This window comes from Mesoplodon densirostris, chromosome 9 (genome assembly GCF_025265405.1).
Source record: "Mesoplodon densirostris isolate mMesDen1 chromosome 9, mMesDen1 primary haplotype, whole genome shotgun sequence".
Lineage (NCBI taxonomy): Eukaryota > Metazoa > Chordata > Mammalia > Artiodactyla > Ziphiidae > Mesoplodon > Mesoplodon densirostris.
This window is the reverse complement of record NC_082669.1, coordinates 38951417-38974058: the sequence shown is the minus strand read 5'-3', so window position 1 is coordinate 38974058 and position 22642 is coordinate 38951417. Positions and strand designations below refer to the sequence as shown.

Here is a 22642-nt window from a genome sequence, read left to right as displayed (position 1 = left end):
GATCGTTCTATTACCATTAGTCTCCTTGTTCAAATTACCCCATCTGTCTGTGTCATAATCAAGTCTGTCAGTTTCCTTTGTTGCTATTTCTCTGAGCTCCCATTCCTTCCTCTAATTTCTTAGAAATCCTTGGTAAACAGCATTCTTATTAGGAGAAGTAGAATAAGCCTGAAAGAGGAAACACGCATGATGTGGTGATAAATATTCAGCCTCCTGTTAGAAATGTTATTATCCTTTATGAAACATGCCCACATGCTTAACTTTTTCTCTAGGTCCCTCTGGGCTAAGAGGAGAAAACCAGCGCTATGAAGGCATTAAAATAATTGGCCACCTAAGAATATAGTTTTGAAGAATACAATTAATTGCTCAATTCAATAATTGAGTAGTTTGTGCCTGTTTACCCAATGGGCTGTGTAAACAAAAGGCACTGAAAAACTCTGTTGAGTCTGTTACATGTTTGAAGTATCCTTTTTTGCAAACTAAGACAGGCATGTATTTTATCTTCCCTCAATTTATAATTCCTGGACATTTGTGACATTCTCAAGCTCTCTGTCAAAGTAGGTACAAAAGAGGAGATTGACGTATTTAAATAGGATTTATCCAACTTCCCAGAACAATTGTCTTTATTTGTGAAAAGTGAGCAGTTCATGAGTAAATAGGCTTCAGCCCAGTTGTCCTTCAGCTTTTTTTTGGTAAGCACCTCTCTGATAATCTGATAAAACTATGGATACTGTCCCTAGGGAAATGCACACTAAAAAAAACTGTTGCATACAATCATAGGGATGATCAGATCCCCCAAAGCCTATGCAGGAATTCCTTCCCCAGTTAAGAACAGCATGTTCTAGTTTATTTATGAAAGTATCAGTTTTTTTTTTTTTTTTTTTTTTTTTTACTGCTACTTGGAAAACCCCTTACAATAATTGGTTATGTTTTTTGAAAAGAGTCTTAAGAACTTCAGGGGGGGGCCTCCCTGGTGGCGCAGTGGTTGAGAGTCCGCCTGCCGATGCAGGGGATACGGGTTCGTGCCCCGGTCTGGGAGGATCCCATATGCCGCGGGGCGGCTGGGCCCGTGGGCCATGGCCGCTGAGCCTGCGCGTCCGGAGCCTGTGCTCCGCAACGGGAGAGGCCACAGCAGTGAGAGGCCCGCGTACAGCAAAAAAAAAAAAAAAAAAAAAAAAAAAAAAAAAAAAAGAACTTCAGGGGGGAATATTTCTTAGCTACTGGAAAGGCTCCTCTGAAATATTAAGATTAAATTTGTTCAAAAATAGCAAAAGCAAAGCTAATCAATGTGATTCACTAAATAAACTTTCCATCAAACCTATTTTAGCCAAAACCTAAGATTTTAAAGCTTTGTGACCACCTAGAGGGGTGGGATAGGGAGTGTGGGAGGGAGACGCAAGAGGGAGGAGATATGGGAACATATGTATGCATATAGCTGATTCACTTTGTTATACAGCAGAAACTAATACACACCACTATAAAGCAATTATACGCCAATAAAGATGTTTAAAAAAAAGATTCTAAAGAAAATCTAAAAATTTTAAGACTCCTTTATGAATGCTGAACTGTTATTATGTTAGAAAAAATGTGGGTTTTATTCAGATTATGTAATTCAAGGGTACTAGCCTGTGCTCCCTGGCTATCTGTGTATAGGTTTCTAGATCCCTTTTATCAGTTAGAATTATGGCTGGCTATTTATGAAGGAAGTAGAAAACAACAGTGGCTTAAACAAGGTTAAAAAAGGTATTTCTGCCACATGAGAATTCAGGAGCTAGGTCATTCAGAGCTCCTTTATGTCACCACAGAGTTGTCATCAACCCCGTTTGCTTACATTTCACCATTTCTAGGATGGGCTTGCCGTGGTCCCAAGTGGCAGTGAGGGTGGCAGCTCCCATAGCTGTGTTGCAGAAAGTAGGATGAGAGAAGGAACAAAGCAGATGACAAAGGGAACAAGCTTGCTTTCTTGTAAAGATTCATTCTGCAAGTTAATACACAATACTTCTTTCAACTTATTGGTCAAACTAATTCACACTGCATTACCTAGCTGCAAGAGAAGCTGGAAAAGTAAATCTATCTTGGGCAGTGTATGCCCAGCTAAAAGTCAGCAGGAAGGCACTTTAGAGTGGGCAGATAGTGGTCTCCATCACAGACCTCCTCCTTTCCCAAGTCTCCTTGTATCATCCTGGGTGTTCTGTGTCGCTGCCATGGCCCTGTCTTGCTGAAGACTGTGACGTGGACAGAGGGTGATGAACGCCCTCTACCTTGGTTCTCATTTGGGTTAGGTAAATGGGTCCCAGTTGCTCCTATTGCCTGGCTGCCCTTCTTACATGAGAAAAGCACCTAAGGGATCTAGACAAGTTAACTTTTCTGTTTAGGTATTTTCATTTTTCATGCTTTGATTTTCTAGTCAAATTAAACCTGTGTTCTTAATCTTCTCCCCAAGTCAGAATTTATCCTCAAATTTTGACATGTGTATTCACAGCGAACAAAGTGCATTTGATATTGATCCTTTATTACCTTGAACATTCTAGAATATTTATGTAAATATAATCAGTAAGTGACCAAGATGTAAAGAACCTTTTCTTTAGGATGCTGCCTACCTAACCCTCTTTCAGCTCAGTAGCGCTGCCTCTTGAAGAAGATGTCATAAATGTTTGGGCTCCCTTCATCCCCAGATAACCAGATTTTTGAAGCAAGAATGTAAATTTCTTTTTCTGTAAGATTTGCAGCAGAAACAAATAATGGTAATTGTGCATGTAAAATTGGCATCTGTGTGCATGCAACACTGTTATGTATGTGTGGATGCCTGTTCTCTGTTCACAATGCTGTTTGTATATTTTCTGATACAAACACTTGATCACTTGCTTTGTAAAAATACAATTGACCTGAAATGTAGAGTGTTAGGTAGACTTATATTTTTCTTAGGAATGCCTGATTCACATTTTCTTCTAATGTCATTTAGATTATCAGAGCGTTATGAAATGGGCATTGACTTATGATTTTGGTTTTTTTAGCAGTGAGGCTAAAATTAGGTCAGTTATATGAAGTATAATAGACGGAAATAATGTACTAACTGTAGTACTTGGGTTTTCGGTGGACTATATGTAATTCAGGGAGGGTGTGTTAGGTGACTTGTTAGACCATAAAATTTTGTCACTTCCATTTGGCCTCCTAGAAATTTCTTCCTTTTTTAAAAGCAATGTATTTTTATATCCTTCAACATTAATTCCAATTATATGGTTTCTCTCTTCTTCTTTCAAAAGCTTGCCTTTTACTTGATGTTTAGTTGAGGAAAAGTTATTTGTAATGATTGTATATTTTTAAGCCCCATAAATTTCCTAGAAGTGGCCTAGTCATTTAGAATAACCTAGTGATTTAGTTGGGTCAGTACTGTATGTGGCCTGGCCAATTCTAGAACTATATTGGGTGGTAACCCTGGATTCTGATGAAAGCGACAGAGAAAGAAACTAAAATGCTCTTCTGGTCCTGGACCAAGAGAACAAATCTAGGCTTGGTTTAGACTTCTACTGAAAGGCCTCTGGGAGGCCAGATCTGAGCTCCCACCCCAAACGGGCTAAATATATTTTGTATTATAGATGCCCACATCGTCAGATCCATTTAAATGTAGACCGGGTGTAATTTGACCGTTTTAAAGGACAAGACAGGAAGGTGCTGTTTTGGCCTCACCTTCCTCCACTGCTCACCATCAGCTGAAGAACTCCTCCTCAGTTTTTCCTTGTTTGCCTCACAGGACTGGCAGATTTGAGAATGGGTAAAGTACTACCCTTAAGACACAGATGGCTGTTTTTCTCCTTTTAATTTTATGGCTTTTGGGGCCATAACCATATCAGTGTAGCATACCAGGTTTCCCTCTGCATTTGCAAAAAAAAATCTTACAGATCTACTCTACAGGGCATTTGTTTTCCAATCTTCCATATGCTGTTCTGTCATTCCAACAGTGAATTTTATTTTCAGTTCATTGGAAGAAAACTATTTGTCGTGGTGGTTGTATTAGTCAAGGGACAGTACAGAATTATAGTGATTCATACAAGATAATCTCTCACACATAATTGGCAGCTCTGGTGCATGAGATCAGCCACACACCCAAGCTTGTGGTGCCTCCACCATACCTAACTCAGAGCTTCCAAGTCGTCCAGTCATCATCATTGTAGCTCATAGGAAAGGGAAAAGAACGACAACCAGACCAAGCAATTTCCCTTTAAGCAAGTGATGTGAAAGTTGCATACGTCACTTCTGCTCCAACTCCATTGGCAAAAACTTGGTCACATGGCACGTCTGGCTTCAAGAGAGGCTGGGAGATTGCTTTTTGATGAGTGGCTGTGTGCCCAGATAATCGGTATTACTATGGAACGAGGAGGAATGGAGAATTGGCATTAACTTATATTCTGCTACAGTGATGAAATTAAGATGATGGCCTTTTGTCAAACACATTGTACAAGAACATTTTTGCAGGGGAAATTGATGTCAGGCAGTATTACCACTGGCAAAATGAATTGTCTCATTTTCTAGTGAAACAGAAGAATAATTGAAGCAAAATAAAAGCATTCCTGTTAAATCAACAGAGTGGCAAATGCCAAACAGTCTTCTCCTATGATCTCCTAGCTTAAAACTGCATGTTACCTCTGTCCTAGGTCTCCCTCAAAGTCCTCTGCAAGATGACTGAAAACTCAGACCCTTGCCCTTGGAAACCATACGGATGGATGATCAAACATTCTTTCTTTCCTCCCAGGATACACTTGAAGTGTGCTCCAAGGGGCAGGAGTTTAAAAGCATTCTCTTCTCTCTGTGCTACTTCCATGCCTGTGTTTCTGGGAGACTGAGGTTTGGCCCCCAGGGCTGGAGCCGCTGCTATCCGTTCAGTTCTGGAGACCTCACCATCTGCGCCAACGTCCTCTGCAACTACTTAGAGGCAAACCCTAACGTAAGTGCCAGTGGCCAGATAACCTCTTCCGAGGAGTGTACTGAATCTGTCAGTCTTTGGACACTATCAAAATGGACCATAATTTCTCTTTAGAAGCTATTATTGAAATAGCTGACACTACATATGCATCCTCTGCCAAGTGTGAGGTTTTACAACAGTGGATGCTCGAACTTTATGAGATGGGTCAAGCCAGTTCTACAGCAGCAGCTTAGTGCAAAAAAAAAAAAAAAATGTCCTTCATTATGTTAACAAAAACAGTGGTTTACATGTGCATGTATGCCAGATTCATTAGGCAGGTAATGAAGCATTTGCACAAATGTAATTACATACAGCAATTCTGACAGTTCATAACACTGCATTAATAATCACTACAATTAGTTCTGATGATGGAAGCAATTTACAGCACGTCACATGTATAAATAATGGTGCATTTCCTGCATATGTCATTATTATGTATTAAGGATGCCACCTTGTTGTGACTTTTTCAGTAATGTTCCCCTTGATTTGAAGTTAAAGGTAGATGAATGATTTTATTTCGTAGCTAAAATGTGTTCTACAGATGGGAAGGGGAATGCTTCATCAAGAACATTTGTGTAAACTCAGTGACTGGATTTCAAAAAGGGTGAATCATTTGTAAGGATATTCTGGCTTAGTCCTCATAAGGGAAACTTTTTCCATTAAGTTAAATCTGTTAAAATTGAAGTATGTTTGTCAGAACCAACCAGGCATGGTGCTTTAGGCCACACTTTCTATTAAAGGGCCTTTAAAACCATTCAACCATGTTTCTATGTATAAATGTTTCTTTTTTGTTCTTTTGGTAATTATTGTTATCTTTGTTATCAAAGTTTTCTCAAGCTTTGAAGATGGTTTGACTACTATCTGAATATGTACACTTTGTACATAACATGGGTGTGTTCTCCCAAGGAACACATTTTGAATAAGTTGTATCCAAGATAAATGGCTTTAATATGGTATGTGATGATCACTATTACATATCTAGCATTTTTTAAATTTATGAAATTCACTTTGAGCATATTTTGACCATTCTAATAAATACTATTTTGTGTTGAGCTTAGCACATTTGGTTTAAAATGTTGCAGGTAGAATTGACTATTATAATAGTTCTGGAGAGTTCTGGGTAGAAAATGAAATAGACCACTGAGTACTTTTATTCAAGTCCTTCATCACTGTCCCAGGAGGCTGAGGCCAGGAATATTATCCTATTTCAGCTGGACCCTGTACACAGTTGAGGTGGGACTGAAGGGGAGCAAGAGAGGGCTTGACTCACGTTTCTCTCCGGCTCCCACATCCCAAGGCTTGGCAACACCAGTTGGCCGATTGAATCGTGCTATGTCCTGCTGTTTCTCCCACGGGTGTTCCAGCATCAAGACAGCTTCAGGTTTTAAACACGTGCTCTTGTGTCTTAGATGTCTTGACCCAAGTCATTCACCACACATCACATCACGAAGCAAGTTAGTTAGATCTGGGAATTAAATTGACGTGCCCACATAGTTTGGTTGTACAAGATGCCCTTTTATGGAAGGTATATGTATAAACTTGGAAGTAGGCAGATGATAGATGATATTTCAAGTCATGAGATTAGATGAGACCAAGGTTACAGAGTATAACTGAGAGATCTAAAGATTACGCCTTAGGGAATGCCAACGTTTATCTGTTGTAAGAACTTCGATATTTTTCCGTATGAATTTCGTAAGTCTCACCATACGGAAATGCTTGAATGTCAAGGTTGGAAGACTTTAATTGAAAACATTTGGTTGTTTACATTTAAGGTTGGGGATGGGGCTATGCAACATCTGACTTTTGTTTTACAAAGCCTAGAGGGAGTAGGAAGAAAAATGGTTTTTCTGTAGCAGTACCTTTCTCCCACCCTGTGGAGTACAGTTTGGCGGACGTGCCCAAGAAGACCTCTACTGAGTAACAACAAGTTCACATTTTTTTCAGGCTGTACCACTGTGCCAAGGGAAGGGTTACAAAAAAAAAAAAAAAAGTATTTGTAAAAAAACAAAGATCAAGATTTGTGGGAAGAAAATCAATTATTGAGAAGAATAGATCCCTAGCTGATTAAAATCTTGAGGGAGCTATATATCAGCTAATAATGTATAGCAGGCATTAATTAAATGTGATCAGAGAAATAAAGTTAAGAGGTCTCTGTTTCCCATCCATTTCTGTTCTATGGGAGGTAGTCCATGGCATGGTTGAGAGAGCATGGTACAGTGTAGCCACTTTAATTTTTCATTCACATCGAAGTGGCTTAAAAGAAAGACGTATTTGAGGTTCATTTATTCAAATTCAAATAAAGTTGTAGCAAGTACATTGGAACAGTTGAAGCAATTTTACTTGTTCTGTCACATCCTGCAACAAATGAAGGCTATAATTAAGTTTTTACTTCAACTGTTGGGAGGCAGTATACTGCCCCCGAGGGTATAAAGGTTTCTGTCTAGAAAGGCTTCATCGCAAATGGGCATGTTTTGCAAACCCAGAGGAAGCTAAAGGGTAGCACAGAGGGGCTTCAAACCCTGCAAAGCCAAATAAAGAGGAGATACGGTGATTCCTTGAATAAAACATACGACAGTCATTAGTTACAGCACTTGGAACAGTCATGGAGGCCAGTCATGCCATAAACCGAGCCCTCAAATCAATCTGTGGCAAACGGCTTGGTTTGCCTGGACTTTTGGAAGGTGATGGAATTCTAAGTAACACCCCAAATTCAAACTGTATAGGTTTTTCTTTCTTTTCCCTGATTTAGATCATAAAACCTGGTATAAATCAGATCATAAAAATGTCATCCGGGCCTCCCTGGTGGCGCAGTGGTTGAGAGTCCGCCTGCCGATGCAGGGGATACGGGTTCGTGCCCCGGTCTGGGAGGATCCCATATGCCGCGGAGCGGCTGGGCCCGTGAGCCATGGCCGCTGAGCCTGCGCGTCCGGAGCCTGTGCTCCGCAACGGGAGAGGCCACAACAGTGAGAGGCCCGCATACCGAAAAAAAAAAAAAAAAAAAAAAAAAAAAAAAAAAAAAAAAGTCATCCCTCAAAGGTCCTATGAACCAACACCCTCTTGTGGTTTTTAGATGAGGTTCTGAATGTGTAAACCTTAACTGCATAACATGTTCTAGGAATAATCCAGTTTGCTTTAAAATCTTCATTAAAAGCTCAGCTTCATTAAAAGCTCACTGAATGTATTAAAACACACTGAAAATAATTCTCAGCCAATTCAATCCTGGCAATTCAGACAATTCCTGAACCTCTTTTAAATGCTCCTGTAGGTTGGGGCTTGTAGAGAGGCACTTGCTGCTGACTGACTGTTCGGAGGCAGGGGCCCCGAACCCGGAAGTGAACGTTTGCATGACTCCCCTCCCCTCTCCCGCCAGGTCCCATGGGAAGACCTCCGTTACCTCTTTGGTGAGATCATGTATGGAGGCCACATCACAGATGACTGGGATCGCAAACTGTGTCGGGTGTATTTAGAAGAATTCATGAATCCCTCTCTGGTAAGACATTTACGTCATTTCACAGAGGAGAAAGTTCTCGTAAGATTCTTTTTTAACTTTGTATTTTATATTGGAGTACAGTTGATTAACAATGGTGTGTTCGTTTCAGGCGTACAGCACTATGATTGAGTTATACCTACACGTTATCTATTCTTTTTAAAATTCTTTTCCCGTTTAGGTTGTTATATCATATTGAGAGGAGTTCCCTGTGCTCTACAGTAGGTCCTTGTTGGTTATCCATTTTAAATATGGCGGTGTGTGCCTGCCAATCCCCTAACTATCCCTTTTGCCCACCCTTCCCCCACCCCGGTAACCATAAGTCCGTTCTCTAAGTCTGTGAGTCAGTTTCTGTTTTGTAAATAAGTTCATTTGTATCACTTTTTTTTTTTTTTTTAGATTCTGCATATAAGCGATAGTTTGCTTTCTTTAAGAATTTTTTAAACTGATTTCACTATGTAAATAATTCTTGAACGTTATTGAGGATTCTTGGCCTTTTGTGAGTATATTCTGGCACACCTTCCAGGGAGTTTGGAAGTTTGTTAGAAGTGTAGGATCTTGGGCCCCATCTCACACCCACAGAATCCAAATCTGTGTTTCAGCAAGATACCTCCCTGCCACCACTGCAGGTGGTTTCTGTGCCCACATGAAGCACTGTCCCATGCACAGACTCACTGGATCTTTGAGATAACTCCGTGAGGTACACAGCACTGACACTGTCACCCCATTTCATAGACAAAGAGACTAGGTCACGGTGATTTGCCCCAGGTCTCCCAGTTATCCCAGGCACGGGCTCTAGCCAGACGTATTGATTTCAATTCAGCGGCTCTGATACAAGTGAATTCTGTAGTTCTTTCTCTGGCACAGAAGCCATGGAGTATTCTAAATTTTGATCACTGACTCCTAACTAAATATGTGCTCAAGAAAACTGCGGTGATGTGAGAGGGCAGTTCTTCCTTCTGTGAGGGAGGGGCAGAGCTCCCTTGTACTGCAGTTTGAAGAGGCCACAGGTACCCTTTTCCCATTTCTCATCTTACCAGCCCTATGTCTGTGTACACCCACATGGTTTGTGGCTGGTGCTGGGTTTTCTGGGAAAAGCACTCAGTCCTTGTTTTCCATACTGAAGTAGCTGAAAGTGGTGGCATACTTTTCTCCTGTCTCTCTCTAAAGGTTTCCAGGTTCATGGCCATTGCCTGATTATTTCTTGGAAACCCAAGGCACCCTCCACCGTGCCATCTCTACTCCCACTTGGGCAAGACACCAACTGTGTTTAGAGCTGTGCCATGTATTTTTTTTAAAAAATAGTTTGAGCAACCTCCTGTTTATAATTTCTTGAGAAGTTCATCTCCTAAAAGCATTATGCCTTCTTCAAGTCCATTTTGAGAAGTAATATAATCATGTATTAGAAAACATGGTGTACTGTAGTCTCATATAGAAAATTGAGGACAGGTTATTTTTTGCTACTTTTAATAATGTTAAACAATTTGGGGACAAGGCAGGAAAAAAAAAAGACTTTCCTGCCATGTGACCATTACTTGTTTCTTTTGACTGTGAGTCTCCTGGTCTTTCCTTAGTTCTAATGAGCAAGGTTTCACGGGTCAGAAAGACACTTTGAATTTAGCACAATTGGAAGTCACTCCTCAGAAGAGGTCTGGGAGTACGTTACCATGGAGATGGGAAAGATAAACAGGGTCGGGTGTGCTACCTCTACAGAGGCTGATTTCTCTGAATGATGGTGGAGGTCAAGGGGCAGAGCGACAAACTCACTCTGCTCTTCCCTCTCTGGTTCTGGCCTGAGGATGAGAGTGAATTACTGTTGCCAACCAAGACAGTCCATTAACCTTCACAAGCCTGAACTCCCATTCACATAATTGTAAAATAAATATAGACGATGCAACCTGAGGGGCACCTCTGGTGTGTGCATTAGCCCTTTAGACATTTAGGTACCTGCCCTTCCATGCCGCTCTGGTGAGGTTTTCAGGATGGAGATGCTCATTTGCAGTCTTGCATCCTCACCAGAAAGCACTACCTTGTCAACTCACCAGAGGAAGTTAAAGCACTGACTGGTTTGGTGGCAGCAACTGCAAAATCCAAGTTATTTTGTTCTCATACAGATGTTTCCTGCTCATGCTGTTTACATTATTAGGAACTTAAGCTAACACTTCAGCATCTGCAGGATGTCTTTTTGCCACTTCTCACATTGGTTAACTTATTTGGCAATTAGTGTCTTTGGTTACATGGGCAGGTGGTCAAACCTTGGAATGCTTTCAGTGGCTTTGTCCTGTTAGGAGGATGAATGAGTTTCTTGTTGGGTAAATGACACGGCATTTAGAGAGGGTTCCCCGACAGCAATGTGCTTTAGAGGGTTCCTGGCCGAAGTTAGGGAATTATAATTAATATTCTTCCCTCATGTAAGGTGCATAGTTGGCAATGCTAAACAAGTAATATAGTGAATTACTTTTGGAAAATAAGGTATCAGGTCACCTGAAAGCTGTCAAATATTAATAGCTTAAAAGTTGGGCTTTGAAGTAAAACAAAATGACAAAAAAGCTCGGGTTCAAATTCAGTTCTCCCTTGTGTTTGCTGTGCAATTTTAGATACATCACGGAACCTGAGCCTCTGTTTATTCATTTGTGAAATTAGGGTACACAGTAGCAGTCACTCACCATCCTCCTCCTCAACCTGTCCCACTCCCCAGCACCAGGTGACCACTAATCTACTTTCTGTCTCTATAGATTTGCCTAATCTGGACATTTCATATAAATGGAATCACACAATATCGGGCCTTCTGTGTCTGACCTCTTTCACTTAGCATGTTTTCGAGGTTCATCCATGTTATAGCATGTATCAGTACTTCATTCCTTTTAAGGGCCAAATAATATTTCATCGTATCGATACACTATTTTATTTATCTGTTCATCAGTTGATGGATATTTGGGTTGTTTCCACTTCGGGGCTATTATGAATAATGCTGCTTTAAATATTCATATATGTGTTCGCATGGACATACATTTCCACTTCTTTTGGGTATATACATAGAAATGAAATTATTGGATCATATGGTAACTCTATGTTTAATGTTTTGAGGAACCACCAAACTGTTTTTCAAAGTGGCTGCATCACTTTATATTCCCACTGGCAATATATGAGGGCTCCATTCTCTCCACGTCCTCGCGGTGGGTGTGAAGTGGTATCACATTGTAGTTTTGTTTTGCATTTCCTTGAAGACTAGTGATGTTGAGCATCTTTTCCTGTGCTTATTAGTCATTTGTGTGTCTTCTTTGGAGACATGTTAATTGAGAACTACTGATTCTTTGAGGCCTAACAATAACCTTATCAAACAGCCCTCCCCCAAAGGCAGGACAGGTGGCCACGGTGCAGAGTTAGGGTCCCATCAGCAAGAAGCAGCTTTTCATAAAAGCCTCTCAGTGGGATGGGAGAAGGCTTGGATTTAGAATCAGGATTCCCAGAGCTCCTTGAGTATGTTGACATCTTCACAGATTTCTCAAAGTAAGAGAACAGAAGTCTCTGTGTGAACTAAGCCTTGTTTATCGAGCTTTACTTGTTTGACATCATAGTAGGAACTTACAGTAGGACATTCTCAGGTTTTGTTTTTTCCTTCTAGAAAATTAGGGTGTTCTCATGTTTATTGGGTCCAGGTCTCTGTTTCTGGCAATACGAAAGACTGGATAACTTGAAAATTCTCCCCATACAAAATAAAAATAGAAATTCTGACTTTAACATTTAAAGTGCCTTTTGGAATTCAGGAGAGCAATTGAGCATCATCCCTAAGGACATGGGCTCCCTTGGCAATCTGGGATTGCAGGTTTGAGAAGGAAGGAATAAACTGCCACGACTCACAGATGACATGATTGTGTAGAAAATCGCGTTTATTTTGTCTCCATTAGACGGTGAGTTCCTTAAGAACTAGGTTATATGAATCTCTTATACTTCCACGGCTTATTGGGGTATACTAGGTGATCAGTTTGTACAATTGAATGAATTAATGAATCGTCACTTTGTCTCCAGGTGATAGTGAGGGGACCAGATAGCATGAACATACACAATTACAGAGATAAACCCCTTTTCAGAAAATGATTTTAAAATTCTAGGCATAAAATAGCTACTTTAGGTGATGGTTTTTAAAAACTAGCATTCCCTGTACATTTAAGTGCATGTAGACAGAATTCACAGCAAGAGGCTGGGAAAATTAAACAGAAGTGTAATGGTCCCCTGTCAACTAAAGAACAATCAGGGGGAAAAAAAATCTGAGATTACACTGAGTTAAGCAGAAAAGTATAAGCGCTGGATTGACTGTATTTATAGCTGGTCAGAGACTGAGGCCCATAAGTCGTTTTGTTACATTTTGAAGTACTACATTCTTCGTTTTGTTACATTTTGAAGTACTACATTCTTCGTTTTGTTACATTTTGAAGTACTACATTCTAACTGTTGTTCTGGTATTTCTGCTCGCATTGCTTTGGTTAAGAACATTCTTCCAGGTGGAATGTCTACCCTTCTCCCCAGCCTGAATGAAGTGGATGGGTGTGATTAATGCCTGATAACTCCAGCCGCTCACTCATTAGGCAACTATGGATTGAGCACCAGTATGTGCTAGCTAGCGGTTGCCCCAGGGTCTACAGATCTTGAGATGAGCTACACGGACTCTGCCCTGAGCAGCTCAAAGTCCCAGGGAGGTAGCACTGATTTGACCTTTAGCGTACACTGCCCTATAACATGTTAGTTACACACAGTCCCACGTATGTTTGAAGATAGGCACATATACTTATGCATGTTTACAAAATCTACGTGCATAATATATAAAATAGTTTGAAGTAGTATTGCGGAAAGTACTATTAAGTCATACTAAAATGAGTTCAGAATTAAGATTAAAATCAAACATATGCCCAGGCAAGTTACTCTGAATCTCAATTTCTCTCTGTGAAATGGGGATATCTGAGAGAATCAATGACTTCAAGCATGCAACAGGGTGACCAATACACAGTAGATGGCTCAGCACCTGTCCGTTCCCTTTGTGTGCATGTATCGTGTTACCCCAAGCAAACCGCAAACCAGGTCTTCTTAAGGATGGGATTCATGTGTGTTCCTTGGACTTCTCCCCAGAGGTCAGCGTGGTACCATACACAGAGCAGACTGACTGATTACAAGAGGATCAAGAGAATATTTTAGAGAGCTTGCTATCTATCCAGCATTGTGCTGGGACCATCTTACCAGAGTGTTCTCAAGGTGTTTGGGAAGTGAAAATTGATGTCCCCTTAGATTTGGAATAACTGACTTTTCCTTTGTGGTTGAAGGTTGATGATGAACTGATGCTGGCACCAGGATTTGCTGCCCCACCCAATCTGGATTATTCAGGCTACCACCAGTACATAGAAGAGATGCTTCCTCCGGAAAGCCCAGCACTGTATGGCCTCCACCCAGATGCTGAAATAGAATTCCTGACAGTCACAGCCAACACTCTCTTCAGAGGTTTGCTGGAGATGCAGCCCAGGAAAGCACTCAGAGGTGAAGAGCTGGGACAGTCCACAGAAGACAAGGTAGAGGGTCATTCTTTCTTTTCTATTGAGTTATACTGTATATACAGTAAAGTACACTAGTCCTAAGTGCACAGCTAATGAAGTTTACCTTTGTGTGCACATAACCACCACCTGGATCAAAATACAGAACATTTCCAGCACTCCAGAAGGATATCCCTGCCCCTTACTGATCAGTACCCTCTCCACCCCAGGCCAAAGGTACCCACTCTCCTTAGCTCTGTCACCACAGACTAGATCGAGTAGATTTCCCAGTGTTTAACCTTCAAATACATGCAGCCTTACAGGATGTACTAATTTATGTCTGGCTCCTTTCACTCCACATTTCACTGTGAGATTTGAGAGATTCATCCATGTCGCGGCATGGACCAATGGTTCATTTTTGTTTAGTATTGTACTATGTAATTCTTTATTTATATATATAAAATTCTTAATTTGCTCCTTCTATAGGGGATGGGTGTTCGGGTTCTTTCTAGCTTTTCATTACAATGACTATCACAGCCGTGAACATTCTTGTATAGTCTTTTGTCAGCATACAAAGGTAACTCCCAAAGCTATCTGCTCATAATACTCATTCCTGTATACCCAGAAGTGGAATTGTTGGATCAAAGGGTATAATGTTCAGCTTTAATAGATACTCCCAGTTTTCCAAAGTGGTACAACCACTCATACACACTCCCACCAGCAGTGTGTATGAGTTCCAGTTGCTCCTGCTTCTTGGGGTCTTGTTAGGAGTCATGGTATTTCTTTGTGGTTTTAACTTTGCATTCCTCAGTTAAGAATACTGAACATTTTTTCATACGCTTATGGCCATTTGGATAAACTTTCATGTTAAGTACCTGTTCCACTTGCTTGCCCAATTTCTAATTGGGTTGTCAATCTTTTTCTTACTGATTTGTAAGAACTCTTTTATTTCAGATGTGTGTCCTTTGTTAGGTGTATGTATTGCAAATTTCTTCTCCACATGTGTGGCTTGCCTTTCATTCAGTGTGTTTTTGGCTCTGTCATTTTGTTAGTGTCTTTTTTCACCTTTTCTTGGGAGACTGGCATTATCGTTCTTTTGAAGGTTCTTATTACTGTAGAATGATGGGGATGAGAAATGGACATCAAATAATTTTTTTTACCTTTGGATTAAAATATTACTTCTCATTAATTTAAAACCTGAATAGTTTATTTTTCCCTCAATAAATTAGCCTCTATTTCTCTCAGAATTATCAGTCAAGGATTCAGTGTGTGGAAACACAATAAACATCAGGTCTAATTATAGTGAGGTCCCAGGAACTTGCCGTATTATTTCTTGAAATTTTTCAATTATTTCTTGAAATGAGGCCATTCATTGAGACACTTATTTGTAATTTAGAAGCTTTAGAATTTGTTACAGCACATTTTATCCTATATACTAACATCTTCCCTATATGAATTTAGATTTTTAAAAAGATGAATGAATTTAAAAATCCATCCATTTGGGAAGATCTATAGTGTTAATAGAAGCAGAGAGGTGGATGAGGTCTTCGTCTAGTTCTGGGGCTTCAATCTCTCCAGGGAGGCAGCTGATCATTACACCAGAAAATGCAAAGCAAATGAGGTAAAGGTGCCTCAGCATCTCCTACAAGCGGACTGGTTGTACCAACCACCATCTATTAGGTGTTTATATACTAGGCACTATAGAAAGTGCTTTACAAATATGCCAATTTAATCTGCAACAGCTCTGAGTAGTATCGGAGTCTCTCTTTTGGAGATAAGCTTAGGTGACTTCCCAAGGCCAGACAGCTAGAAAGGGCCAGTGAAGGAAACCAGATTTTAGCTGAGTCCCAAAGCCTTTCTTTGACCTAAGTTCTCTACAGCACTGTGTTTCATACTCTGTACTGCTGCTGTAAATAAGCTCAAGATTTCAGGATCTGACAAATGACCCGCCAGGGTGCTAATAAAGCAATCTGCACGCATCAAGTCAGAGCCACAGGCAATAATGCGAGAAATAAATGAAAGAGGGAAAGCTGCCTGAGGCTGAAGACAGGCAATATCTTCCAATCTTTCGTCCTTCTTAGGTATTTGTTGGTTTTCCCAGCTCTGTAAAACTGCATCGTTGGAATAAATATGCACATCAGAGAACTATGTACATATGCACGTCTTCAGTGAACAAATCCTTCATTTCTTTAGGGCAACAGCTACAAAAGATACAGGCTTCCTTGTTCAAAATATTGATCCAAATTGCCCCCCAAATTTTAGGATGTGTCAGTTGCAAGGGCAGCATTGCAGAGTCACCAGAATTAACTCATGTAAAGGGCATCTTTGGTTCATGTGACTTTTCAAATAACTTTTCTAAAATAGCAGATTGTAAAATGGACTACCCAAATATTGGGGTTCTCCATCCTCTGATCATGTCTTTACAAACAAATGAAATGTAGTCGATGAGAGAGAGTTATGTTCCCTAAATGCTAACAGTAAATAAACTACAAACAAATAGTAGCACCTCCCTGCCTAGACTGTGGGATGTCAAGGAGGGGAGGGCTGCACCGATTGAGGGAGCTGGCGGTGCCACTCTGCCCCCCTCCTGGGAGTTAGTAGGCATCTTTTAAACTCATTAGCAAGCATCTTTGGGAGTTGTATGATATAGTGCTAGACTTTAAAAAAAAAAAATAGAGGCTATATAGTCACTGTGACCAAAAATGAAATAGAAAGGAGCTAAATCTTTGTGCTTGTTAATGATTTAAGGTTAAGAATGCCTTGGATGACATTTTGGAGAAACTTCCAGAGGAGTTCAACATGGCAGAGATAATGCACAAAAACCCAAATAGAAGCCCCTATGTCCTTGTCTGCTTCCAAGAATGTGAGAGGATGAATATTCTCCTTCGGGAAATCCGGGTGTCACTTCAACAATTAGACCTTGGATTGAAGGTAAGTTTAAGTGAGACTAGAGCAGCCTTCATCACATTAAAAGATACTATGTGGCCTTTTTTCTCCCTGCAAGGGGGAGCTGATGCTGTGTCCTGACATGGAAGCCCAGCAGTCTGCGCTGAGTCACGATGCAGTACCAGAAAGCTGGAGCAAACTGGCGTACCCGTCTACTTACGGCCTGGCCCTGTGGTAAGTGCCCCACGCCTGCGGCTGCCAGCCATCACCAGCCTCACGGCTGGTTTGGTGTTCGGAATTATGCCTCATAGGAGCCATGAAAAACGTACTTTATGATTGTATTCAGCCATAACTGTGCAAACCACCACCAGTTTCACTTGAGTGAAAGGCAAAAATCAATTAGAAGTCAGGCTCAGAGCAAGATTCGAATTCTGCGTCTCACTTAATAGCTATCTGATCTTGGACAAAATACCTGACCTCTGTGTTTCCGTTTTTCATCTGAAAAATGTGGAGAACAGAATTCCCTCCTTGAGTAGATTGGATTTAAATGGCCACGGGAGGCACCCTTAAGTTTACCCTCATATCATGTTATACCCTTATTTTCGAAGCCAGTGATTACTAATGCCATTTCACAGCTAACTCCTAAAATGGTACGCAGTAAATCAGACTGCCTTCAATTTGGGGGTGTGACCGCAGTGGCGTGCCACAAAGCCAGGGACAGAAATTCACAGCTCCCTGAAAGCCAGTGTTGTCCCCAACCACAACTTGGCCTTGGTAGTCAGCACCGGAAGTTTCACAAGGCTGGCTCTATTCTTGGCTTTTCCACATGGACATTCTTTCGTCTCACTTTCCTAAACTTTTCTTCCACGAACTAGAATGCTACGCTGATCCTTAAACTGGAAGGTCCCATTAGAATTCCAAGTGACTGCACGTTGGAACTGCCCCCCCAGGCACGCAGGGGTTTGCTGGGGGTGGGGGACAGGGGGTGTGTGCAAACCCAGCGAAGGTGCCCTGTGGAAATGCCACAGAGGGCAGCAAAGCCTCCCACTGGATTTCTGTTAATGCTATGAATACCTAAAATCAGATTTTACATTTCCAATCATTTATATTTACACTTAAATTTTATAGCAATAACTTTAGACTTATCTCCGCCATCTTATTTTGTGCTTCCTAAATTCTGTATTTTTCTTAGCTTCTTCTTTTCCGAACTTTTCTGACTTCTGTTGGTTTAAGTTTTCTTTATCCCATGTTTATCCCTGTACAGTTCCTATTATTTTAGGAAGACTCTTGATGTTGTAACATAAACACTTTTGGTGTTTCTAACACAATGTAAAGTCAATACTTTTTCCTTTAGATGTTTTAAGCTCCTCCTGATCTGGACGTGTAGTTCAGCTTTATTTTGATCCAGTATTTTTGTTTTGTTTACAGTTGGCGATTATTATTTTTTGTGTGTGTGTGGTACATGGGCCTCTCACGGTTGTGGCCTCTCCCGTTGCAGAGCACGGGCCCAGCCGCTCTGCGGCCTGTGGGTTCTTCCCGGACCGGGGCACGAACCCGCGTCCCCTGCATTGGCAGGCGGACTCTCAACCACTGCGCCACCAGGGAAGCCCCAGTCGGCGATTATTTTTGCTTACTAACACGTATAGATTTCTTTGTTCATTGTTGCTCTTTTTTTCTTTCCTGTACTTTGATTTCCAAATAAGCTCTCCTAATCCAAATGATTTGGGTAGAACTGGTATTAATATCTCCACTTGACAGACGACTGAGAGAGATTTCATGTTTCTCCCAAGAAAATCCAAGTATTAATTCTTCTATATAAGTGATTTATAGGTAAGTAATTTGTATACATGACAAATAGAGAAGTAAAACCATTTAAACTCTTGTCATGAGATTCTATCATTTCAAGACAAAAAGACCTTTCAAGACTTATTTTTGCTGTTGACTGTCCCTTGGGAATGTTTTTAGGATGCTTTTGTCAAGGTCATTTGCAAAGATGGCCTGTGGTGAATTTGACGTATGTTTGAGAAAACGCAGTTATAAAACTCTTGTGGTATGGAATATAGATCATTCCGAAAAATGTTAAAAGTATACATTATAATTTATTTGACCTGTGTCACCTGTAGAGAGTTGTCATAGTTCAGCTACTATGCACTTGCAAAAATCATGTCAGATGACTTATTTTAAAGCCCAGCCACCTATGTTTTTTTTCTCACCACAAAGAGCATATCCAGAGACCATGCCATCAGCCATAGATACGGTAAGAATTGCCCTGCTGCATTATAGCCACGAAAGCGATGTTCCCTGAGAGATGTTTGCATAACTTCTGTATTACTGTTGTATCTTTCTTTTCTTTCTCATCTTTTACGCCTTTGGCACAGGGTCCTTCCTATTTACTTTTAATCCTATAATAAAAGTGAGCCCCTTTCCAGTTGGCATAAATTCAGGAAGTAAAGTTCAGGCCACATTGGGGCCATGAGGTCAGCACTGAAAAAGGCAAAGAGGAAAGGAAAGAAACTGGGCTTGAGGTTCTCTGAGCTGCTGAATCAAGCACGACTTGAGTCAGATTTTCTCTGGAACCTTCAGTTATAGAACGCAAAAATGCCACTCCTCATCACTGAAACCACCAGCGGCAGCATGGATGCTGTGTGCACCTCAGCTGGGGCTCCTCGGTCCTGGATCCCCTCTTCATTGCCCTAAAGGAGGAAGTACATAGCAGGCTTTCAGTGTACATGGTGGGGAATAGATGGTATCGTGTCTGAATTCTCTTTACTGCCCTCTCACTCGATTAATGGTTTACCTGTATGTAGAATTCTAGATACGATTATTTTCTCTCAGAACTTCAGTGTTATATAACTGCATTGTCTTCTGGCGTTTATTGTGGAGAGTCTGTTCATAAATACCTGTCATTCCTTCACAACTAAGTTATTGTCTCTGGGAAGTTTTTAAGATTTTTTTCTCTTGAGCCTTAATGTATTAATATTCTGTAATTTTTACTGCTGTATTTAGGTATGGTCTTTTAAAAATGCATCTTACTTGGTACTGTGTGCTGTTACAAATGGGAGGCCACAGTTGTTTCCACCCTGTAAAATTCTTAGCCTTTCTTTCTCCAAATATTGCCCTTGCCGTTCTCTTCATCTGCCTGAACTCTCATTATGTTCCATCTGTGTGTCCCTCCGTGTGTTCTGGTTGAGTTTGTCAGTTCTGGCTGATCTTCATTATATCTTCAGTTGTCTCCTGGCCTCTTGCCTACTGTTTCTACCCTGAATTTTTAGTTTCACGTTGCTTAGTTTGAGGGGAGGGGAAAGTACCTGACCTAGTTGTGTAATTTTGTTTTTATGACAGCCACCCTTTCTCAAGTTTAAACATGTGTATTAAAAGTCTTGATTTCAGATTCCTCTTATTTTTATTTTTTGGGTTCTCTATACCTTCCTGTTTATTGGATTTGCGGGTGGTTTTTCATGCCATATAATCAGTTGTCTTCATACTCAAATAACAGTTTGGCTGGTTATAAAAGTAATTTAGCCCATTCGTTGTCAAGAGGACTTTGTAGGCATCGTTCTATTCTGATTAAATGCTGCTGTGGAGGTGTCTGAAGGTAACATAATTTTTTCTCCCCTTTATATAAAGACTTCGTATTTTTTCCTGGCTGTCCAGAGGATTCTCTGTCTCTAGTCCATATTATCTTAGTGTTGATTATTATAATCAGGGACATATGTTGCAAGAAAATATGACACATAATGATTCAAATTTGTAACTTAGGAAAACTCACATTTTCTAGAACTGTATTACTAAACGTGTGCTGTTGCATTCAGCATTCGTCCTATTTCTACTCTCTTTAACTCCTTTCTTCCATTTTTTTAAACTATTCTGCCTTATGCTGCTTACTTTGTGCTTTCATTTCTGTAACTCTTTGAGATTTTTCCAACTTAACTTCCTCATCTGTTTAATGCATAATCTTGTTCTACAATCACTCGTTTTTAGAAAAACTTGCTGCAACGTTTATCCCCTTGTGACAACATTCTGAGATTAAAAAGTCTTCTTGCTTTTCCTGTTCTTTGCCGTTCTTCTTTGTTGGATCTATCATCAAGTATTTGAAAGAATTTAATATGGGGCAAGGCCCAAGGCCATGTTCTAACCTGGCAGGAATCTTCCTTGTGACTCAAGTTTAAATGTGAACGTTTAAAAGCCTTTCCTCCTTCACAGCCCAATCTCAGACAGACGTTTCCTCCAAGAGGTGGTCTGTCGAGATGCTTTCTCACTCAACCCTGCTTCCCTGGCAACTGCGAACGAAACAAGGTCCCAGCAAGAGTCAGTGCTACCTGCTGTGGCCCTCACCCTGGAGAACTGCTTTGCTGCCTTTTTCCCTGGGCTCTTCGCTCTGTGCTCCACTTCCCTGCTGTTTTTAGCAGCCCTTCGACCTACATTTCAGTATCTCCTCATTTTATGAAAGTTCATTTTTCCTTAGCTTCTGGGAGCTGGCTTCCTCACAGGTCAATTTCAGATACTTCCTACCTGGCCTAATTGCTGTGCCCACGGGATGAGAGAACCTGTGTAAAAACAGCAGTTTCTCACACCACAGGCTTTGGATGGATGGAAGATGGTTGGTTCCCTGCTTTCAGGTAATTACTGCACGTGGGAAGGCTAATGTCACGTTTTAAAGCCCCTGCCTTTCCTGGCAACCCTGGTCTTAAAACAGTCGTGGCAGCCTTCCCCTCGCCATCCTTAGACACACAGGGGTGCTCTTTCCCGTGTGTCCCTGTGCACCTCCGTGTTGGCATCTGTCAGCCCGGATCATACACAGATCACCTGTGCAGAGTCACCACGTATCACTGGGAGGTTGTAAATAAAATAGTGGTTGAATAAACGGAGGCGAATTTTTTGGTCACATTTCCCAGTGTTTCTTGTCCCCAATCTCAACGGGACATATAATCTAGCCCTTTAAAGGGACAGTGTTCTGCAAATCGTCAGGTAACAATTTCACTGGTTATCAGTTGTGGACCTCTCTACCACCACCCTTCACCCCGCGGACTCTAATCTTACTGAAAAACTTTACTACCAAAAAGCAAGTCTGTTTCTTCTTACCTTCTACTCACCAGGTTTAATGACCTCCTCTTGCGATGTCGGGAACTGGATACCTGGACACAAGATCTCGCCCTTCCGGCTGTGGTGTGGCTTTCTGGCTTCTTCAACCCTCAGTCCTTCTTAACTGGTAAGGGCTGGGGCAGGGCAGCCCCTGATGCTGACAGTCACGCCCCTAGCAGAACCCCAGCCACTCCCCCTGCCCTGGCCACTACAGAGGAAACAAAATGCCAGGCAGGACAGGAGCAGCCAAGAGAGGTGGGATGGGGTCCACCCCAGTAAATGTTTTCCATCACAGGCTGCCGGTCTCTCACATCGGTTCCACTCTGGCACGGCAGAGCATAAGCCAGATGGGTATAGCCGTTCCAGTAACACTCCATCCACCAAAGCAGGGAGGTGGTCCTGCAGGCCTTCGTTTCCCACCCCTGCTCTAGTGCAGCGCCCAAGAACACCCTGTGGGACCACAGCACGCCTCACTCAGGGAGATGCTCAGCTTATACGGGTGGCTCCCGGGACCCTTCTGTCTGTGGCTTTATCCTACTCCATTCCTGTCTGTCCTCCCAAAGCAATCATGCAAACCACGGCTCGAAAAAACGAGTGGCCACTGGATAAAATGTGCTTGACTGTTGAGGTTACCAAGAAAACGAAGGAGGATTATGGGCACCCCCCCAGGGAAGGCGCATACCTCCACGGGCTCCTCATGGAAGGTAA

The 22642-nt window shown here is 41.3% G+C and overlaps 1 protein-coding gene across 3 annotated transcripts in view; it reads left to right on the top strand.

The window, feature by feature from the left end:
* Window positions 1-22642, top strand: part of DNAH11 (dynein axonemal heavy chain 11) — a 313208-nt gene that overhangs the window by 288441 nt on the left and 2125 nt on the right. For all 3 annotated transcript variants that reach the window (XM_060108331.1, XM_060108329.1, XM_060108330.1), the window contains 7 exons: window positions 4751-4942; window positions 8331-8450; window positions 13763-14005; window positions 16715-16897; window positions 16971-17086; window positions 21949-22061; window positions 22498-22638. In XM_060108331.1, coding sequence (XP_059964314.1) covers window positions 4751-4942; window positions 8331-8450; window positions 13763-14005; window positions 16715-16897; window positions 16971-17086; window positions 21949-22061; window positions 22498-22638 — 1108 coding nt within the window. The remainder of the gene's footprint in view (window positions 1-4750; window positions 4943-8330; window positions 8451-13762; window positions 14006-16714; window positions 16898-16970; window positions 17087-21948; window positions 22062-22497; window positions 22639-22642) is intronic.